Here is a 20674-nt window from a genome sequence, read left to right as displayed (position 1 = left end):
CTCTGTTAGTATCTTTCATAGCCCTCACCATCCTAATGGTTCTCCCTCTGAACCCGTTTAAATTTGTATTGATAAAAGGGTAGTTACAAAAATGACATACTAATATTTCCATATATTTAACTGTAGATTCCGTGACTGATCATCCTACTAGTGCACTTGACATGTTACAGTCTATAGTTCATAGAGTATATAAAATTAAGAATATTAATTAGTTCATATTCTAATTGAGATAAGCAGGTTTTCTCCCATGCCACTTCAATCTAAGATAAAACAAATTCTTAATATTCTTAGTCCTTAAATGTATGAATTTGCAGTTATACTGAAGTAATTACATCCCACACATTACTCTAACCCTTTTTTGCAGAATATTCTGGTCCTCCTTCATATTTAAAGTAACTCCTACCTTTGTATTACCAGATTTCATTAGCAGTCTTATGAGTAGATTATAAAATTATATAACAAGATCAGTCCCAAGATCAGTCTTTAAGTAGTACTGATCTCTTTCCATCCTAAGAAACTTGTTCAGCACACCCACTCACACTTCACAATTAGGAAGGTATGTTCCCTTTACTGTTCCCTTATGTAATCCCTGAGTGTTTCTTCAGCTTCTGTTATTTCCTATCAAACACTGAGGTTCAGGTAAAATATATTGCATTTTCTTGCCACCTTTCTTACAAACTATTTTAGTATGAACTATATTTATAAATCCACATTTCAACTGTTTCACTATTCAATCATACCATATGTTGAATTATTTCTTCCCTCAAGTTATGATCTAGAACTTAACACACTGCTGAAATCAAGCTAACAAGTTTTTGAGCTGCCTGAGTCTTTCTTTCTATTCCTAAACAAAGGTGCTACAGACAATGAACTAAATTTAGTATCTTCTCTTATCAGGGAGATCAGCAATATCGATCCCCTTCTTGTGTTCAAGACATAGTACTGCATTTGTTCGTTAATCAAGTGCTTGCATGTTCCACCTTGCTACATTTATATGTATGCATTTTAAGTAAACATTTAGATGCTCATAGATTTTAAATGGATTACAATTTTCATTAAAACTCACAAATAGCAGGGGACGGACTCCCTAAATCTCAGTGTAATTGCACACACAGAGCATTATCAACCACTTTAATGCAGCCAACTATTTATGAAGATTAATCCAACAAATTACACTAAACTTGCTTTCACTAATCATCAGATGACATCACAAAGGTATTTAAAACTGAACTTGGCTCTTCATTTAACTGTGGTGTTGTTTCTTTTGCAATAAAGGTTACTTAATTTTCTCACACAATTTCCAGATACTGAATTCCTAATTATGTGCAATTTGTAAACAAAATATAACAAAGTCCTCCAAGGATGCTTGAAAAATATTTAAACTCAATTTGAACATAAAACTGAAGAACATCTTTCCAGTATATATGAACACTGTATATGCAAAATTTCCTTAGACAACTTTCATTTCTACAATACACATAATGAAATTTACAAACATGGAGTGCAGAAAATGAATTTTAACTTAAAATTGGGGGAGGAAATGATTCCTTGTGTTTGTGTTTTTATGTGCACATATAGTATTAATGCACATATATTTAACAGGACATGTCCCAGTTGAGAAACTCTAGTTTCTTCTGACTGAATTTTGGATAGGAGAAAACCTGAGAAGTAAAATCTAGACAAAGGGCATTATCACAGGATGAACAGTTATAAAATACCTGCTTCCTATTCCTTTTTCTTTCCAAAAACAGGTTTGTCCAAAGCAAATGTTACATCATAGGTTGCCTTCTCTGAAAATACATACTTGTATGCTTTCTGTTCAAGAACATCCCTGCACAACAGGCCAAAATGTCAGATTTCAGACTTCTCAGCATCTGTCAAAAGCTCTTTCCAGTCCTGCATTTCAACTGTCACTGCCTGAGCCCACATCTCAAACCTCCTCCATTGGTTTTAGTAAGACACCATCACACAAGCACAGCTTTGCTAATCTCAGCATTGAGGAATAAGGCAGGCCAAACAAGAGAGTATGACCCCAAAGCCTTCCACTGAAGCAGTGGGAATGAACTCAACCCAGATTATCCTGAAAGGACTAACTGAAGTCAGCTGTGGACACACATTGACATACTAGTTCTGACCATAATCAAGATGCTGTTAGAATAAATACCATCATAATGAGCAAGGCAAAATACTGAATTTTACACCGCAGTAGTCATAGCACTGCTTTTATACTTCCATTGTTTACTTTTCTCCTTACTTATGTAAGGAGAAATAGCTCATTTTTTCCCTAGAAAGATGTAAAATTCAAGCTGCCTGAATTGCTAATAGATATATTTCAACGTTAATCAGAATCTGGTCTTCCGCTACATCTCTATCTGCTAGATCTGTAGGGAGAAACAACTAACCATACACACTCTGGAATTTTTGCTGGTGTTTCAACTTTAGTCTATATCTGATCTCTAGGACTGAATGCTGTTTGTGACTGGTGTATATTATATGCAATCCTGGAGCTCATCTTCAGGTGTAGTTTCATCTAAAAGGACTTCAGTTACTGTGTTTTTAAACCACCTCACAATGCAGTCCAAAACAAAGTATATGTTGAGGATCAGATTTGCTGCAAAGGTACCTACTGATCCTGTCAAAGAGGATCACCCTATAATTCCCCCCTAGCAGACCCCCTTTTTACTTGTAGTATTAATGTTCAATGATCAAAGTACTAATAAAGTTTCTCTTAAATTCAACAGTCTTCAACTCTCTTTCCCACCTGAACCCAGTACAAAAGGTACCAGCACCAAGAGCATCCCCACATCACACTGGACAAGGGAGAGGAAGCATACTGGAAGCACAGGAGCTCTCATGTGGGACTCCCACTAAGCAGTAGTCACCACTAACTTCTTAGTCTCCCCATCACAAGATTATTTCCTAGTGAGCATATCCATTTTCTGGCATGACTTGGGTTCTTGCCAGTATTTACATCCCTCCCTAAAGTGCTGATCCCCAACCTGGGCACTATAATCCAGTGTTCTCTCTCAAATGCCTACCACAGAGAAAATGTCACTTCCTCTCTACTCAAAATTCCTCACATAGAAATTATTACCTACAGTAATTTGTAAGTCTTCTAACAAACACTGCTTTCTAAGACAGCATTTCTTTTGCTGACACAACCTGCCGTCTTTGTTCCTAGACCAGTTTACGTTAAGTGATATTGACAATTTTCTAAATTATGATTTCAAACTGAACGATTTATAGCTCTTAAAAATGAGACTAACTTCCTTTCTTTACCACACAGTGAGTCCAGGAAAAGTTATATGTAATCATTGAGATCTTTTATAAAATGTTGTTTAACATAAGACACCACTGGAAAATTCTCCAATTAAGCACTTGGCCTGGGCATATTTTACATGTAGCTATATTTTAAATTCCTTCTGTAAAACAGTTTTAACATATTTAATATGTGGCAGGCTAATTATTTCCCTTACATGGTATTAAATCAAGCTCCTTAAAGAAATCAAAGAACATTACTATCAACAAGATCTCCAATACTACTTTTAAAAAGCATACAACGTATTCATAGTAGTTCAAAAGATTTTCAGCATGTCCAGAGATAGTCTGCTTAACCCTTTTAAGAATGTGGAATTGTTTACAATCCTAGTCATCCTGAATTTTTAAACCCATTACAGAAGTCAAATGTTTTGAAATATCCTCTGCTCATTTACAGCCTAAGACAGTTCAAGACAGTATTCCTGGCATCAAAGAGGATTTGCTGTCTGTAAACACATATTCAGCAGAAGGTAGCATCTTACTATAAACTATCTTTTTCAACTTCTTACACAAGTCAAATAGTGCAAGAGCCACCACTTTTGTCTCAGCCAAGTCCTCATTTCTTTTTTACCTGTGTCAAGCAAAAGAGAGCAAGTTGGCGGTTTTAAGGCATCTTTTTTCCCCTCCCTGAGTTACATCCCCAGCCTGTATCAGCAGGCATCAATACATTCTGCTTTAGAATATCAAGACAGATCAACAAGAATGGGACAGCATAATAGCATGTAGAACTCAAAAGGAATCACTCTTCAGAAAAAACTTCATCCTCCTTTATGTTGCCTCAATAATTTTAATTAACCAGATTTCAAGTAAATAAATTTTCTTCCTGTATGTACTTCTGAAAACGGTCACCTCAAGAAATTATTAAATATTATTAGCATTATTAAAAATAAATACTATTTTTAACAAAAAGTACCTTTAACAATATTAAATGTACTTTTTGTTTTAAATAAAATGATTACTTATACTAGATTTTTTGCTTTCCAAATCTAAACATTTTTATTGTCATGGCTTTATTCTATACTTGTAGATATTTGCAGTTAGCTCCTAGTCATACAAGACCTTTCTTCCACAAAACAAACCTAATAACGAGAGGACCCTACTTTCTACTCAAAAGAATTATTCTATCCCAAAGAATACAGTGTTCTCATTTCTTAGAATACTTGTTTTAAATGTGAAATTTTCTTCAGAGATGCTTCTTCCACAGCATCCACAAGATGTCACCATTGTAAAAGAAAGAAACCCCACGCATTGTAAAGTATTAAACACTTGTATATTCTGAACCATGGATTTTATTTATTGCACATCTCAGTCAATACAGTTCAGTGGGGGTTTTTTAATTTAGGGAATAAACACACTCAAAAAAACCCACAAAACATGAAAAACAAAGCAAAAGTCAAGACCCTACTTAAGCCACTTGGTTTGAATTACCAAGTACAAGAAAAACCTCTGTGGACAGCAGGAGTACTAAAACAAATAGAAGCCTTTATGATTCCAGCATTGCAAATAACCTACATAGGAAATACTGCCACTTTAGAAACTATAGACTACATAGATGCAAATAAATAAATAACTAGAACAGAGAAGCAAGCAGTCTCCCAGAGAGCTTAAGGAAAGTTTGGTATTGGTTTGTATTTAATAAGGAAAAGCAATTATGTATCCAAGCCATCTCATCTATCACTTAATTTAAAAAGAAAAAATTAATTGAAATCTATGTTGGTTCCAAGGAATAACGAAGCAAGTTATCTCTATATAATCCTACCTACTGTAGGAAAGAACAGGAAGCTAGTATGCCCAGAAAAGCTAGATGAAAAGAAGGTATTAACAGTGACATACTTCTAGTTTTATTTTTTGCTCTAAAATTCTAATGAAGATCATAGCACTGTAAATGAAGGTATAGCCTAAAAAGTGTTTCCAAAGATTTGTGACTTTTCCCCATTTTGTACCCAGCAATTTGAAATTGCAAGGAATCAATGCACAAATAAGAGGGTGATATTCTTGCTGCAAGTTCTATTCACAACTTCCTTACAGCGACTGAGCTTTCAGGATCTTTTTTTGTGCACTACAATCACGCGAGGTTCTAAATGACTCAGTAACAAGTCTGCACTGTTTCCATTCAATGACCATATTGCTAACCCACTTCCTTTCTGAGGGTGCCCTGACTGCCTTTTAATGAACAACTTCATTAATTATTAAGAACAAAAATGTATTAAATCTCATGGTGTCTTTGGTCTAAGTGTGACAGCTAATAGGAGTAAAGTCATTTCCTTCGATGTGCAAAAAGAAACAGCAATAAAACAAAAGTAGAGGCAGGAAGTAATGGGAAGAGGGCACACCAGCCAAGTAATTTGGAGGTGGTTTAATATTTCTTTTAAGAGAAAAATGGCAATTTCAATACATAGCAAGCTAATCCAATTGAGACTTCTAATAGGAGTGGTAAATGATAAAAAGAAAAAATTTGACAAACATCTGGTGTAATTATAGCTAGTGAATTAAACATTTAGAATCTTAAGAAATCTTAAGGATTTAGGATTAAGATTTAGGATATTAGTAATAAGAAAATTATTTATGGTACTGGGAACAAAACTACAGCACATGTTCACAGTACATCCATTAATCCACTGTACGTGTCCACATAAACATTCTTGTATCATCGTAACAAGAGAGCTTACCTTCCTTTCTCATTGAGAGGCTATACAAATAATACACACCGAAAAACCAGACAGTGAATACTTACTTCAGGAAGCACTCAAAATATGATGTAATGATGTGGCATTAAGAAAGGGTAGGGAAAAAAATCAAATCTATCTAGACATTAAAGCAATTAACAAGTAGTAAATTAGGCTATGGAGGAACTTAGTCTTCAGTAGTGCTCACAACTCGAGTAATTCCTGCAATTATTTTTTCAAATTACCAATTCAGAAAGAAGAATGACCACCACAAGAAAGTTTAGGTCAGATATTTCCACACTGTGTTCAGACAGAAAATAACAAAGCTGTGAGTCTTTTATGGTATTAAAATATGCAGAACTAGGTCCACATGGACGTTTACTCCACAAATCATTTTTTCATTAGTGTGTATTCATCAAAGATGCTAATGTGCATACTAGATGGGATGGATTAAAAGCAGATCTTTTTTAAAGATTAACTTGATTCCAAATAACAAAACCTTACCTTGCCAGCTATCATTGCAGACACACAGCTTCTCGCCTGTCAAATCACAGTACCCATGATCTGGACTGCCACAGTTGGCTTTACAGTATGGAATATCACAGGCTTCTCCTTTCCAGTACTTGTCACACTCACAGTACACCCGGCTTGGTACGGACATACTGGTTGTACACTTTCCATGTTCTGAGCAGTTATTAGGACAAGAATTCATTCTGAAAAAAATATGCAAAATAAGGGAAATGACAAGCCAAGTGTTGATGACAGTGGCTTTATCTGACAGTATTACAACAGTATTTATTAAAGTATTTTTTTTTCCAGAAAAATTTCTATGTACTGATAAAACACAAGCTTAATGATGATTTTACAGGCAACTGAGCTGAAGAGGTGTTCATCCAGGCTTACATACAAAGTCTGTGACGCAGTCAGGATCAAACACCTTGTACTATAACAAGAATATTGACATTAAGTAGAAGGACAGGCCCTTCCTGGACAGATCACTGTGTATTTTTTCTTATGTTCCAGTATCAACACCCTAGTCAGTCCCTTCAAATGCTTATTATCTCTAGGAACATCCACAATGGAAGCAACTGTGAACCATAACCCTTAAAGTCTGCATCACAGGCACACGGTTAAAAGGTTTTCCTGAGTGGCTTTGGTCCATGCTATAATACAGCTTGTCTAACATCTGAGGGGAATAAAATTGGAAAAAAACTAGTCAGGAAAAAAATACAAGATGGCAAATATCCTGAAACTACTTACAGGTAGCACTTCATGCTTTGAATCCTTAATAATAGAGGCACCTTAACCTTGCCTCCTTAACTGCAGTCAGAGATGCAAAAAGATGAAAGATTAGGCTGAAAGAAGTCTGTGACTCTTATGGGAGTTAGCATTTCTGTGATACGCCCTACCAAGCACTGAGATCACAGGCAACAGGACTGCAAAATTATGCAAACTGATTCCAGAAATGCAGGCAACTCCTTGGAGGCGAGGAGGGATGGAGGACGTTGATGTGGGTCCAAGAGTTTCCAAGAACAGAATTTCAGGCAGTATGTACCTGATGAAGTCCAAAAAGGATTCAAAACCTTTTTTGATTACTTGGGTTGGATTGAAATTCAGAATAAACTGTTACTACAAACCCCTGATAATACAGATTGCTCCCTGTAGATATGAGAGCTAGATACTGTTCATAGCCTTCCTCGTTCTTACCAAAGGAAGAAGGAACTGAAAAAGTCAGTGAGGAATTGTTCAAGTCCGGCCTTTGGCCAAATGTATTTGTGGTAGGACAGTCAGTAGACATGATTTCATTTTCTGAAGACTCACACCTCAGAGGATTGATTCTGTTACATCACCAAAAAAGAAAATTTTGAACTGAAAGCATCCTGTGGGTGTTGCCTTGTAACACAAACGGCATTAAAACCACTGATATATTAATTGCTCTGTACCACAGGAGTGAGGAACCTCTCCCTCTGACTTCACCAGGAGGGTGTTCTGTGTGAAGGTGAACATTTAAGTCTTTCCAGCAATAGAGGTATCAGTTTAAAAGTAGACATATTCCTACTCCAACAGGTTCATTGAGGATTCAAACGGAACAAGGAAAAACTGGAGCAGCAGAGTTGGAAGCAGGTTACCTGACTCCAAGGAACACAAAATTTACTCAGAAAATTCTGAAGTTGTTCGCAATACTGTTGTTCGCAACTAGAATGGCATTTTAGTAACAGATATTGTGCTAATGTCTTCCCCAAAATAACGGAATACAAGTGGTCCATCGAGATGAAGTCAAAGATTAAGTTAAAAAACTACTTTGAGGTTACCAAACCAAGGAAGAGGGTTAACAGACGTGACAGAAAAAAGTTAATGCAGCCATAAATAACAATCATAGGTACTTCTTTTATCATAAAGAAAGTTACCATTGGATTATTAAAAAAAAAATTACAAGTATCCATTGTAATAGAAGAAACAGAAGAACAGAGTACCTAAAACTGAGTTTTGTATGTAATGGAATTAAAAACTGGCAGGTTTTTTCATTTATTTTAAATCTTCCAAAAAATTAGGTAATGATATGTAGCATGCACCACATTACCAAGTTATAAAAGAATGCAGAGTACTTACACTCATTTCTTAAGACTGCCATGTCATATTGCCATTTGCTCCCAAGACAAACACAAACGTGCAATAAAAGCTTCAGAGATAACTGAAAAAATTTATCTAATTACAGTAGAGAAGTCTGCCAGGTGATTGCATTTTACTGATGTCAACTGACAAAAATTAAAAATACACAGTCTTCTAGACTGTCATTTCCAATACAACATACTTAGTGAGATTTCCCAAACTCTGAACAGCTATTTATTATCTGGTAAAAGGTAGGCAAACCACCACCAATTATAGAAACAACCTTTCTATAGAAAATTTAATAAAGACCTCTGTCAAGAGTAGAGCTATGGTCAGAGGCACAAACAGCAATTTTAAATTAAATGAAGAATATGACAAAAATATTACATGTACATTCACATTTCATGTGCAGTGTTGGCCACCACGTACCAAATATTGGTATTTCAGAATCTGAATTAATGGAAAGGAACAAAAATATCTTCAATCATGGGAAAACTATCACGTGAAAAAGAGGTCCGACAGGACCAAGCAATCCCTCCTTGAACTAAAGTATCCAGTATAAAGAGATGTCACATTATGTGTCACAATCATGTCCCAACTGAGACAGAAGTTGCAATCAACAGCTGGTGCATGTAAGAAGGAAGAGACTCGGGTCCATTGAATGCATCTTTAGAGCTGCTGACACAGAAAAGCAGACTGGAGGAAAGCAAGCATAGTAATATCAGATTAGACTGCCATCAGAGAAACTAAGACAGTCAGTGCAGATAAGAACTATGAAGGCAGAATGCAGACTGAGATGGGCAACAGGAGGGAAAAGTACCCAAGAAGTAGAGAAGAAATGGAATAAAACCCTCACAGCTGGCACAGAAATGAAAGTAGGCTGTTTCAAAAGACATAGAAGTCCATTCAGGAGAAAAAAAAAATATCAAGCAACAGACGATTCTAGTACAAGAAAAGGGAATTGATATGACAGCAGATATAACCTCCCTTCTATTCCATGAGACAACTACATGTGTCAGATAAATACTGGAAGGGATGCATTCTAGTTCCATATGGCACAGGAAAAACACACTCTTGGAATGGCCATGTGGCTTCACTCAGAACATATTTATCTCATTTTCTTTTTTTTTTTTTTTTTTTTTTTTTTTTTTGCTAAGATTATTAATAAAATCAATAGATAAACACTTTCCCTGGGTTATTCTCCTGAAAGAAATGATAGGCTAATTAACAAAGTAATTACTTATTAAAATATACTTACGAGTAAAAAATGTTAAAACCAGTTAGGTTATAAGCAGCATCACTAAAGAAGTGTAGCAATGCATAGCCAGATGTAGTAACTACTTCAGGAACAGTTTCATTTCCACGTACTTCAGGGACTATTAGACCACTGTAAAAGAAAATGATGTTTTTAATCAGTCTTTGGGAGAGGAAACAAAATAGGAAAATATGTTAGCTATTCTGGTTGTTAATTACATAGATAATTCATAAATCTCATTTAAATACTTCTTTCAAAAAACAAATAATAAAAAGTGTATAAAACTTGCCCGTACTTCTGCAAGGTAAGGTAGGGTCTTCCAGGAAAATAAAGCAAAACACCTTCTCCCTCACACAGTAATGCAAAATTACACATCAGGTTATTCTGAGGGTGCATGCACCATGAGTATAAATTTATTTTAGCTTTGAAAAAAATACATATATCCTTCAGATAGGTGCTTAATACTCACTTTCAGCATAAATTTTATTTCCACTTAATATTTGCATCTTTAGAAATTTATCGTATTAAATAATTTCAAACCTGGAAAGTATGATAATTAACTAATCTCCATGAAAAGGCAATTTTCAATGGAAATTAAAATACTTTTTTTAAACTTCAGAAAGATGTTAAAGATATCAGTCTTATGAAGACTGAGGTAGGAAAAAAAGCAATATATAAAAGTACTGAGATAAAGGATCAAAAAGTGCCACATCACAAATATAAATTAAAAGTTATAAGATTCCTAAGGAAAAAACTGATAATCAATAAACTGGAAGACATTTGAAGCAAAGAACACAGGAAGAGCAACCTTTCTTTCTTTCCGTTTATGCTGCAATTCAGGTACTGAATAATAGCCAGACACATTTAACAACTACAAGTTTGGGGGGTAAAAAAGAAAACCACCAACAAATTATGTAACAAATTCAGAAGAATTAGCAGAGGAGGTGTAGATTGCTGTAGCTGGGCAGGAAGGAGGAATGACCTGAGAGTAGTTCTCTTAGGAGAAAGCACTATCATTTACGTAATTAGTATTTCCTAACCATCAGCAGCATAATCAATATTTCTTAACAGAAAATGAAGTACAGTTTCTGCGCCACAGACCGTGTGTGTATATATGCATGGGGGGCTGGTTTTGGTTTTTTTTCAATACAGCTTTGTACTCAATGGATATCCAAAGAATAAATTTTTACTGACTTCAGAGGATTAGGATCCTGTGCCTTCTCTCTAATAAACTATAGCCCCCTTGCATAGCGTATTCTTTCTGGAATGTTTCCTAAAACTTTAACAGAAAGGTAGGGAAAGTCTCTAATGTTGGGGTTTTTTTTTCCCCCCCTGCAAACCAAAAATGTCCATACATGACTACTTGTACTAAAAGGCTAATAAATACACTCACCTAAATACAGCTATTAAAGGTGCATATATTGAATCTCCATCATACACATACATATGGTCCCAACTACATTCTGTGGCAAAGTGATTAAATCTTAATCTTAGTATTGCATTTGGGCTGAAAAAAAAACAAACACACCAAACATTAATATAAAAAATTATTTACAGAAATATTGAGCTTGTAAGATAAAGAATTTACAGAAAAATTGATCATGACAGCGTAACTATTAATACATTCTGAGTACTAACTAAACATTTCAAACCGTTAAATAACAAAATTCAGGGCAAGCAAATATTTCACTTTATCTCAGAAAACTTTAAAAATAACGTCTTCAGTCCAAATCTAATAATCCTCAAAATTAACAAGAGACTTAAATTCACCAGGTTTTATCAGTATTCAAAACTATGAATTCAGAGAATTGAAAGTATCCCATTTCAGTATGGGAATTCAACACGCTTTACTTCACAGTGTCAGTACTATGAGGTTTAAGTTTTTCAAGACAAATCACCTACACATCTTCACTTCCTCATTCCAATAATATATCAGTTACTGAAAATAAAAATCTTAACACAAAAATTTAAAATAGCAAGCAATATTAGTGCAAGATATAATTTCCCCCAACACCTGAGAATCAGATTTTACCACTTTTTGGTAGAGATCCAAATGAGGACTGTAAGATTTCTGAAAGGGGAATTTTCTCATATCACCAAATTAGCAGACTCCTAAATACATTCCATGCAACATGCTGATTAATTTCTTTTATTTCACTTTAGGTTTCCCCCCCCCCCACTGACAGGCCTGGATGCAGTTTGTCAGTTTGGAAAACATATGGGGGGTTTTTTGTGAGAGATCATTTGGAAAGAGCTCTTTGTTCATTTTTTAAGAGGGAGTATTTTATACATATGTGACTTCCTTGTGTGTTGACATTTTGCACTATGTTACTGGGTTGCATTACTCTTCCACATATTGTACAGCATATTGTTTCCTCCAGCTACCCACTCCACCATCTCCTGCAAAGAGGAGGAACAGAGTGAAGACCAACTTCAAAGCAGAGTTTGTGTACAGTCCTGAGGCATGTTTCCACTTTAGCCTAGTGTAGTGCAGTGCAAATATTCCTGAGCTAGACTTCTCTTTTTACCCGAGCTAACTATGTAAGAAAGATATTCAGCTATAGCCTAATCATCCAATTCTGCTTAAAGACGTTTCTACTTGAATGATTTTGCAAACTACTCATAACTTCATTGCTGTTGTGTTTAAATTACTATCTGCATATGAGCAGACCAAAATTAGATCATAGTTCATTACTGAACTGCAGTGACAAAGATGACATCTAATGTAATTGAGATCATGACAATATAGAAAAACAGAAGGATGTAATTTTCTTCTAGAATATTAGTAGAATTTCGACCCAACTACATTCTTCAGCAAAATCCTGACCCATAGCCTTGGGAAAAGAGTCCCACTAAAGTCTGTCAAAGGCACCAATTTGTTAGTTAGCCATACTACTGCACGTGTCTCATTATTTCTTTGTGTGGGTCTGTGTGGTTCTGTGATGCATAAACTGAAAAAAAATAGCAACAGATATGAAATATCTGAACTATAGAAACTACGAGCACAATATGATTTTAAAATTAAGTGCATGAGGAAAATCAGAATTCAAAAGAAAATACTTTATAGAAGGACTAACTTCTGAGCCACACAAAACAAAAATTATCATTAGAGTGGAAGCATTCTGTACTTGAAGCCATTCCTGATTTATCACTGAGTTAATTAAGATAAATAAGACAATGACTTAAATAATAGGATTCTGTAATCACATTTGGAACTTATGTAAAGGTACTCAAACAGGCAACATATTTATCACAGGGTTTTGAGAGCTTGCAGCACTGGCCAAATTCCAATGTCAGCCTAACTTTTGCCAGCAATTTGAACGGGAATGGAATTTGGCCAACTGAGCAGTGCTGAAAATCCTACTTCAATTTTTTAATCTCTATAACATTTAAACAAAACCCCCCAAAACTGTTTATATTGTATCCAGATGCAGTTCCTACTTGAGAAGTTCTTTAGATCTCTGGAATACACAGGAATACACAGTACCAAACTGTCAAAAAACTTAAGCATGAAAATAAATACTTACTATCCTTCAATTAACCATGTACATTTAGTTTTATATTTATAATTTATTGGTCCATCTGTTAAATATCCAGAAGGTTCTGTTAACCTACAAGAGAAAAAACAATGCCATAGTAAACCAGAGACAACACAACAGAATACACATCATCAACATACCAATAGATTCTTCCTGGATGGAAATAAATGTTAGGTTAATGGTTGGTCTGGATGATACTCAACGTCTTTTCCAACCTAGACAATTCTGTGATTCTGTGAAGTCCAGGGGTAGAGGAAAGTGTTGAGTGTCTCTTTGTATTTGTTGTCACACTATTTTTACTCATAAAAACTAGAATCCTGATTATTCTATATCATTGATTTTCTTTCTTCCCCTAAGCAGTCACAAGATTTCTAATTTTTCTAGTCCAGTAGCAAGCAAATACTACACATAGTTCAAATTATCCTTCACACAAAATGGATCCAAGCCAATGTAAAGGGGTTTTTTTGTTTAAAGGTATTTTGGTTTGTTTGTTTGTTTCTTTTGCCATTGTCTTACATCTTACTTCTGAAATTAGATCACAGCAGCAGTGGGAAAACCGTTCTAGATCAAAAGAAATTAAGGTATAGATTATAAATTTAAATAACCATATCTGCCAGCCTGTCCCTCTCTTATTCCTGGTCAGTGATTAGACACGGAAAAGCAGAACAACCCTGGAATACACAGAAACTAAATAAAATGCATACAAAGAGCTGTAAAAGGTCAGACAAAAATGCTGATGTATCCCAGTACCCTGTCTCTGACAGTGGCCTACAGTGGATACCCACAAAAGCATTTGAATCCCTACAGGTACTCCCCACAGAGTTACACAAACTTCCACTTGCAGCTCAGGGACATCCTCAGCCAGAGGTTGTGCCTTTGTCTTGGATTCAAGTAAATGTTTCTCCTAGTAGTTTTCCCATGTAAACTCATGTAAACTTGCAGCATCTAGAACCTCCTGCAGGAATAATTTCCACATATATATGAAGAGACATCTCAACTGTTTTTGTCCTGAGCCTACCTCTTGGCAACTTCATCTGACATTCTTAGTTCTAGTATTGGATGAGATGAAGAACAGTAACCTGTTCACATGCTTTATTCCACTCAAAATGTAACAGCCAGTGTTGTTTCCCTCCCTTCACTCCACGGTCCCTTTTCCAACCTGAGAAATCCTTGCTCATTTTAGTAGTTGATCATATAGAATAACTACATTTGATCATTCCCACACCAAGTATTTAATATATCTTTTCTAGTCTCCTATATTCTTTCTGAGATCAACACAGATGAGCATATCATATTCAAGATGCAAGTGCACCATGAATGTGTACAGCAGCATAATAATGATTTCCACTTTGTTCTCTATTCCCACCCTAACATTTTATTTGCTCTTTCAATAATTGCTATGCTGACATTTTAAACACAACTAGCTGCTATAACTCTTTTCTGAGTGATGATAGTTCAAGATTCATTACATATAGAAATTCATTTAATGTAGAAATGGAATCTTTTTCCTCTGTTCATATATATTACTTCAATTAATCTATACAGAGTGATAAAATAGCAGATGAAATTCAATAATCTTTTACCATAAAAGCTTTCTGAAAGAGCTCAGTATCTTCAGCACACTAGCTTCACTATTTACGCCATTTTCTGTACCTTTTACAATAATATTCTGCAGTTCATTCGTTAACACACATCCCTGGTGGCCTTGCTCCACTGTGAACACTGACCATCCTACTCTATAAAATGTTACAACAACGATAACGAATATAAATGCATAATGAGAAATGCTCATTTCTTCCACCATAGTGTGGAAAGATAATCATCACTGAATAAGATAAAAGAAGCAGTTGGGTATTTCTGTTTTGTTGCAGTCTTTTTAATAAATCAATACACTAGATCTAAGCCCAGAGGCAATGTTGAACAAGCTGACCAAGTTACAGCTAAATTTTCTCACCAGGAGTCTAGCTGAACAGGAATTCAGTATCTGCTATCCTACTATCTTTGGAGCTGTACACGCCAATTTTAAAACTATTCACTACCACATCTACTTCACGTTTTTTACATTTGAACTCATATCAAACACTAAATGTACACTTAATAACAAAGGTCTGCAATTCTAAACATAAAGCTATAAACACGTGTAAAGGAAGTAAAAAAAGGAGAAAGGAAGAAGCATTTATGAGACAGTCTGAAAACTCTCAGGTATTTAAGCAAGTTCCTTCACCTCTCCTGTAAGAACTAGCATCAGTTTGTAAGCTGCTTAGTTAAAATTATTAGTGGTTTGAATGAAGATTTTTTTTTTTTACTTGCCATTTCCTTTTGATGAAATGGGATAAAGCTTTCTAATATGGGGAGCTATCCAAATAAATGTACTTCAAAACATTTTCAAGGCATAAAAGCAGTATCAATAACATATTTTATGTTTCTGAATAAAAAGAAGAAAAGCAGATAAACAGCTGGTAACATGAGCAAAAGACTGGGAGAAAAAAAAAAAAAAAAAAAAAAAACACAAACAACAACCATATACTTCAGACAGCTGACAGACGAGAAAAAATGTCCCTAAAAAGCTAATATGTTTTGCTGGTTTAAATGCTGCAGTACACCACTCCCCAGAAGCAGTGGTTCCTGCTAGGTGCCATACAAACCCTGTTTGTCGTGGTTTAACACCAGCCAGCAACTAAGCCCCACACAGCCGTTTACTCACTGCCCCCATGGTGGGATGGGGAGAGAATCAGAAGAGTAAGAGTGAGAAAACTCGTGGATTGAGATAAAAGACAGTTTAACGGGTAAAGCAAAAACCACACACAAGCAAAGTAAACCAAGGAATTCAATGCCCTGGAAAGCCAGACTCCATCATGTGTAATGGTGATTTGGGAAAACAAACACCAACACTCCAAACTTCCTACCCTTCATCCTTCTTCCCCCAGCTTTATATGCTGAGCATGATGCTGTATGGTCCGGGATATCCCTGTGGTCAGTTGGGATCAGCTGTCTCAGCTGTGTGCCCTCCCAACTTCTACACCTCCTGGCTGGCAGAGCATGGGAAACTGAAAAATCCTGGACTTAGGATAAGCCCTACTTAGCAACAACTAAAACATCAGGGTGTTATCAACATTATTCTCATACTAAACCTAAAATACATCACTCTACCAGTTACTAGGAAGAAAGTTAACTCTGTCCCAGCCAAAAGCAGGACACTGGTGCAGCTCAAAAGCAAAGCAATGAATGATGAGGCACAACTGGTAACTCCCACCCCTCCCTGCTGCACAGGGGAGAAGCCGCAGCAATGGCCATGGGGAAAGGCTAACCATGCTGCTGCCAGGTGCGCCCATGGGATTCAGTGCCTGGCCACAGAATACTTTTGCTAGAAGAAAGCAAAAGACACATGCAGTTTAAGTCCATAATACTTTTGTGGAGAAATACCAACTTTACCTAAAGGCATACTTTCCTGTTCATATACAGGAGAAATAGATTTATTAAATATATTATCTATTATTATTTATATTGTTTGGACAGTTCTGAACAACATATGAACTTACAACTTAGCAGTCTAAGTTGTACATCACTGATTTTAAAATTAAGCTAGTATTCACGGTTGAACCTTAGTAAAGCTGGTTATTGGAGCAGATCCCATGTCTGAGTGTGCACTAAGATGAAGGCTTTTTTTTTTTTTTTTTTAGAAGGCAGTAATGCATAAAATTCCAACCAAAATACTTTTTGTGCTGTCATATGGTTATATACAGATGTAAAGTCCTATATAGCAAGTCACAGAATATTTATTTAGCTGCAAGAAATGTGAAATATCATAAGTATTCATTTTCAGTCATGACCATTGCCGCCTTTAGTAGCTGCATAATGCAATAGAGGTGACTTAAGCGAGTTGGTTTTATTAGGTCAGCCCTTTGGCACCAGTAGAGTGCAAAAAATTTCCCTTTCCACCTAGGCTGATAATTTTTTGATAAATAATTTCTTTTAGAAGAGTAGATAGCCTTTGCAGCAGCTATTGCACTTTGCTGAAAAATGTAAAGAGCAGCATGACATTGCTTTGTAACAAGAGTTGTGAAAAATGGTAAGATAAAAAGACTGTTCTCTTAAATGTTCTCAGCATAAGAGTGGTATTACTTTAAGTTTCTTGAGTCATACCAAGAGCTTCTCTGTATCATTTTTCTTTCCAAACATTCTCAAATCCCAAATCCCATAAATAAGACACAGATAAGCAGTACTACTCTCACATAACCTCTTACCAAATCAAGAGCAATAATCTCTATCATGTAACACCAGGTATTTGTGGACATAGCTTCACTCTGTAATTAACAGTGATCCTGTCAAACAATTAAAATCCAGATGAGCCAACATGACTACGAGCTTTAGTCACAGAAGTGGAAAAGCCAGAATGATGCCTACATACTGCACCCCACTCCCTGTTCACTGCTGAGAAATCTTCAGGGATGAGGAGACAGCCAGAACTATTTTTGTGGCCTGCTTAAGAACCACAGGTTTATCACACCTAGACTCCAGCTTTCTAAACAGAATGCACAGGGGAGCAGCTGATGTTTTATTTTGGCATTTCAAATTGCACGCCTGCTCTCATAAACACAACAATATTTTTTTAGTTGGCAGGGTTATAATCAAAACCTATAAAGAATTAGAGACGCATGCCAAGAGAACATTTCTCTTTTCTGTATACTGTAAAAGAGATCTACCAGATCATAGAAAGAAGTCAGGATGCTGCACAGCAGAATTAAAGACATGCAGAAGCATCAGTGACAGATTAGTCACTCACTGAGCTAATTAGTCAGTAATAGCTTATGTGAAAGATAGATGGAACAACCTATAGTGCCACATAACAGACATATACCAGAAACTCAGGGGATAAAGGCTGAAACCAACACAGGGCAAATGAAACATGCCATAGAGAACTATATTCCCTTGGAGTATTACCACTGTTATAAAATAATGGCAAATATAATTGAGTTAAATGTTACCACTGTAAATTCTATTTTTACCACGGCAGAGATTTTAAATCAAGACTGATGCATTCCAAGAGAAAAGTATGTTCTAGTTAAGTTTAAAATTATTGGTCGAAAATGAAGGAGTAGTCAGTTGAAATCTACAGCCTGCAATACCTAAAACAGAGCAGGTTATTAAAATGGGCCTTTCTGACTGTAATATTTATAAATCTGTGAAAAACGCAGTCATGTCATCTCCCGTGTCTTCTTGTAAAAGAAGAGTATCATCAAATCTTTCAGAAAGGGCAACTAATTTAAACCAGAGAAGTCACTGGGTATTTTCTGTAATCAGCAGAACATGGAGATCCACAAAACTGCTGGTAGACAGACAGAGGTCTGATTTATAACACATGTGCATTAGCACAAACAAAGCATAAAGCCCACTCATAATACTACAAATATTCACTGTTAAATAAAAGAGGGGGTTATAAAGAGGTTCATTTATCTCTATATTAGTGTCAGAATTTTATGAAATGTTGGATTACTTTGCAATTCCTACTTCAGATATATCTGAATAAGATATACAGAGCATATTTTGCTACAAAGATTCATCTCAATATCAGTATTTGTATGTCAGTCAAGAACTATTCTCCATTGTTGCAAAATTTTGCTCCCTCTCCTTTCCACCTTTTGTGAAAATGTGTTTTATTAAAAAAATAAAAATCAATAACTGTGCTTCAAAGCTGTAAGATCAAATCCTTCATAAATACAAGTAGGGGCAGTCTTTCTAGCTCAAGATCTTGTGCCTAACCTTTACAGCAGGAATACAACACATATCCCTGATGAGATCAAATGAATACATTAAGAAAGAAGAATACTAAAATTGGGGCCATCTTACAGAACAAACCAGAATCAGTGAGCACTGTGATACCAGAAGGAAATAAAGAGATCAAGAGGCCATTTCTCATACCAAAATTTTAAGTGAGAGACTAAGGTCTTTATTTTTCAACGGAATATCTGAAAAACTCACTGCCAGATTTTTATTTTCCAAGCATAAAGCATTGATTGGCACCTGACAAATACCTTAAGTATTTGTATCTTATTTTCCTGCATTTTTACATTTATTGTAGAATCTTGTTGTTGTTTAATTTTTTCCCCCCAATGTATATTAAAACAGAATATACTGAACATACTGTAGTTCTAATTTTTCTTCAATGACTAAGAGGAATAAGTGTTTAATACATTAAGAAAATATTTGCATATGCCAATCACTCCTACACTTGTTACATCCTGCTTTGCATTAATAAAAGAATGTATATTTAGAAACAGGACATTCACAACAACTTTTCACATGTCAACTAATCAAAGGCATGCTCTTATATATGCCCCACTTTATCCATTGACAATGTAACAGTTTCTATTGTAAAATTTTCCTACTACTTAATTCAAGTATTCAGTTCCTTCAACTATTTAAAAAAAAAAAAACAGGCTCCAAAACAATCCCAAAATCCCAGAACACTAAAATGAAGACTACAATAAAACATTTTTCCCCCATAAGAATATATTCCGTATTTCAAGAAGCTTAATAGTTATATGTGGCACATCTATTTTTTTCTTGAGTGTTTAGGTTTTAGGTTTTTTGAGAATTGTTTGTTCGTTTTTAATAAAGTTAGCAGGGATATAATCTTCGATTGTTGCAAAATATGAATTTAAGTTTCAACTCCCAACAGATGTTTTGTTTCCTTTTTGTTTCCTCATTTACTATTTCTGAAAAAGGCTGTTATTCTACAGTACTTTTTTGTAATAGTCTCAAAAACAACTGAAAGGATACCAAAACGAAGTAGATGTTCTTTTCTACATGGCATCTCTGTTAAGCAACGTATTTTACACTTGCATCAAGGTTTAAAAAAAAAAATCTGTTCCCTTCCTTAGTCTGCACAGGATTATATAAATAAATTCACAGATCACAGACCATGACAGGGTAGGGTAGGCTAGAATAGGGTATCTGAATGTGTGACTGTGATACTTAAAAGGGAATCTATAAAGTGACTAGAAATAAGCAAATGTGGGCACAGTCTTATGAAGACTTGGTAGACAAACCAGATGCAGAAAATAAAACTAATATAATAACATTAAAGGTAATACCAAAGTGTATTCTATTGTAAGTTAAAATTACTGTGAAAATACTGTATGAGACTACCCAAGGATTTTCTTCTACCTCCTCAGTATTAGGTGGTAATTGACTTTTTAAAAAAAAAAAAAAAACAACCACTTAAATTGCCATTCAGTTACAACACACCCCAACACCTATCCCAAGGCAGGATCAACCATACTGAA

The 20674-nt window shown here is 35.4% G+C and overlaps 1 protein-coding gene across 8 annotated transcripts in view; it reads right to left on the bottom strand.

Moving 5' to 3' along the window:
• The window catches only part of ATRNL1 (attractin like 1), a 518966-nt gene that overhangs the window by 461481 nt on the left and 36811 nt on the right, over positions 1 to 20674 (bottom strand). For all 8 annotated transcript variants that reach the window (XM_026851052.1, XM_026851053.1, XM_026851055.1 and 5 more), the window contains exons 2-5: positions 13377 to 13460; positions 11243 to 11356; positions 9853 to 9981; positions 6489 to 6697 (exon numbers count right to left, since the gene is read on the bottom strand). In XM_026851052.1, the coding sequence (XP_026706853.1) occupies positions 6489 to 6697; positions 9853 to 9981; positions 11243 to 11356; positions 13377 to 13460 (536 nt within the window). The remainder of the gene's footprint in view (positions 1 to 6488; positions 6698 to 9852; positions 9982 to 11242; positions 11357 to 13376; positions 13461 to 20674) is intronic.

Source organism: Athene cunicularia (assembly GCF_003259725.1).
Source record: "Athene cunicularia isolate RWA chromosome 6 unlocalized genomic scaffold, athCun1 chr6_part1, whole genome shotgun sequence".
NCBI classification, from domain to species: Eukaryota; Metazoa; Chordata; class Aves; order Strigiformes; family Strigidae; genus Athene; species Athene cunicularia.
The sequence above is the reverse complement of the archived record's forward strand: the minus strand, read 5'-3'. Positions and strand labels throughout refer to the sequence as shown.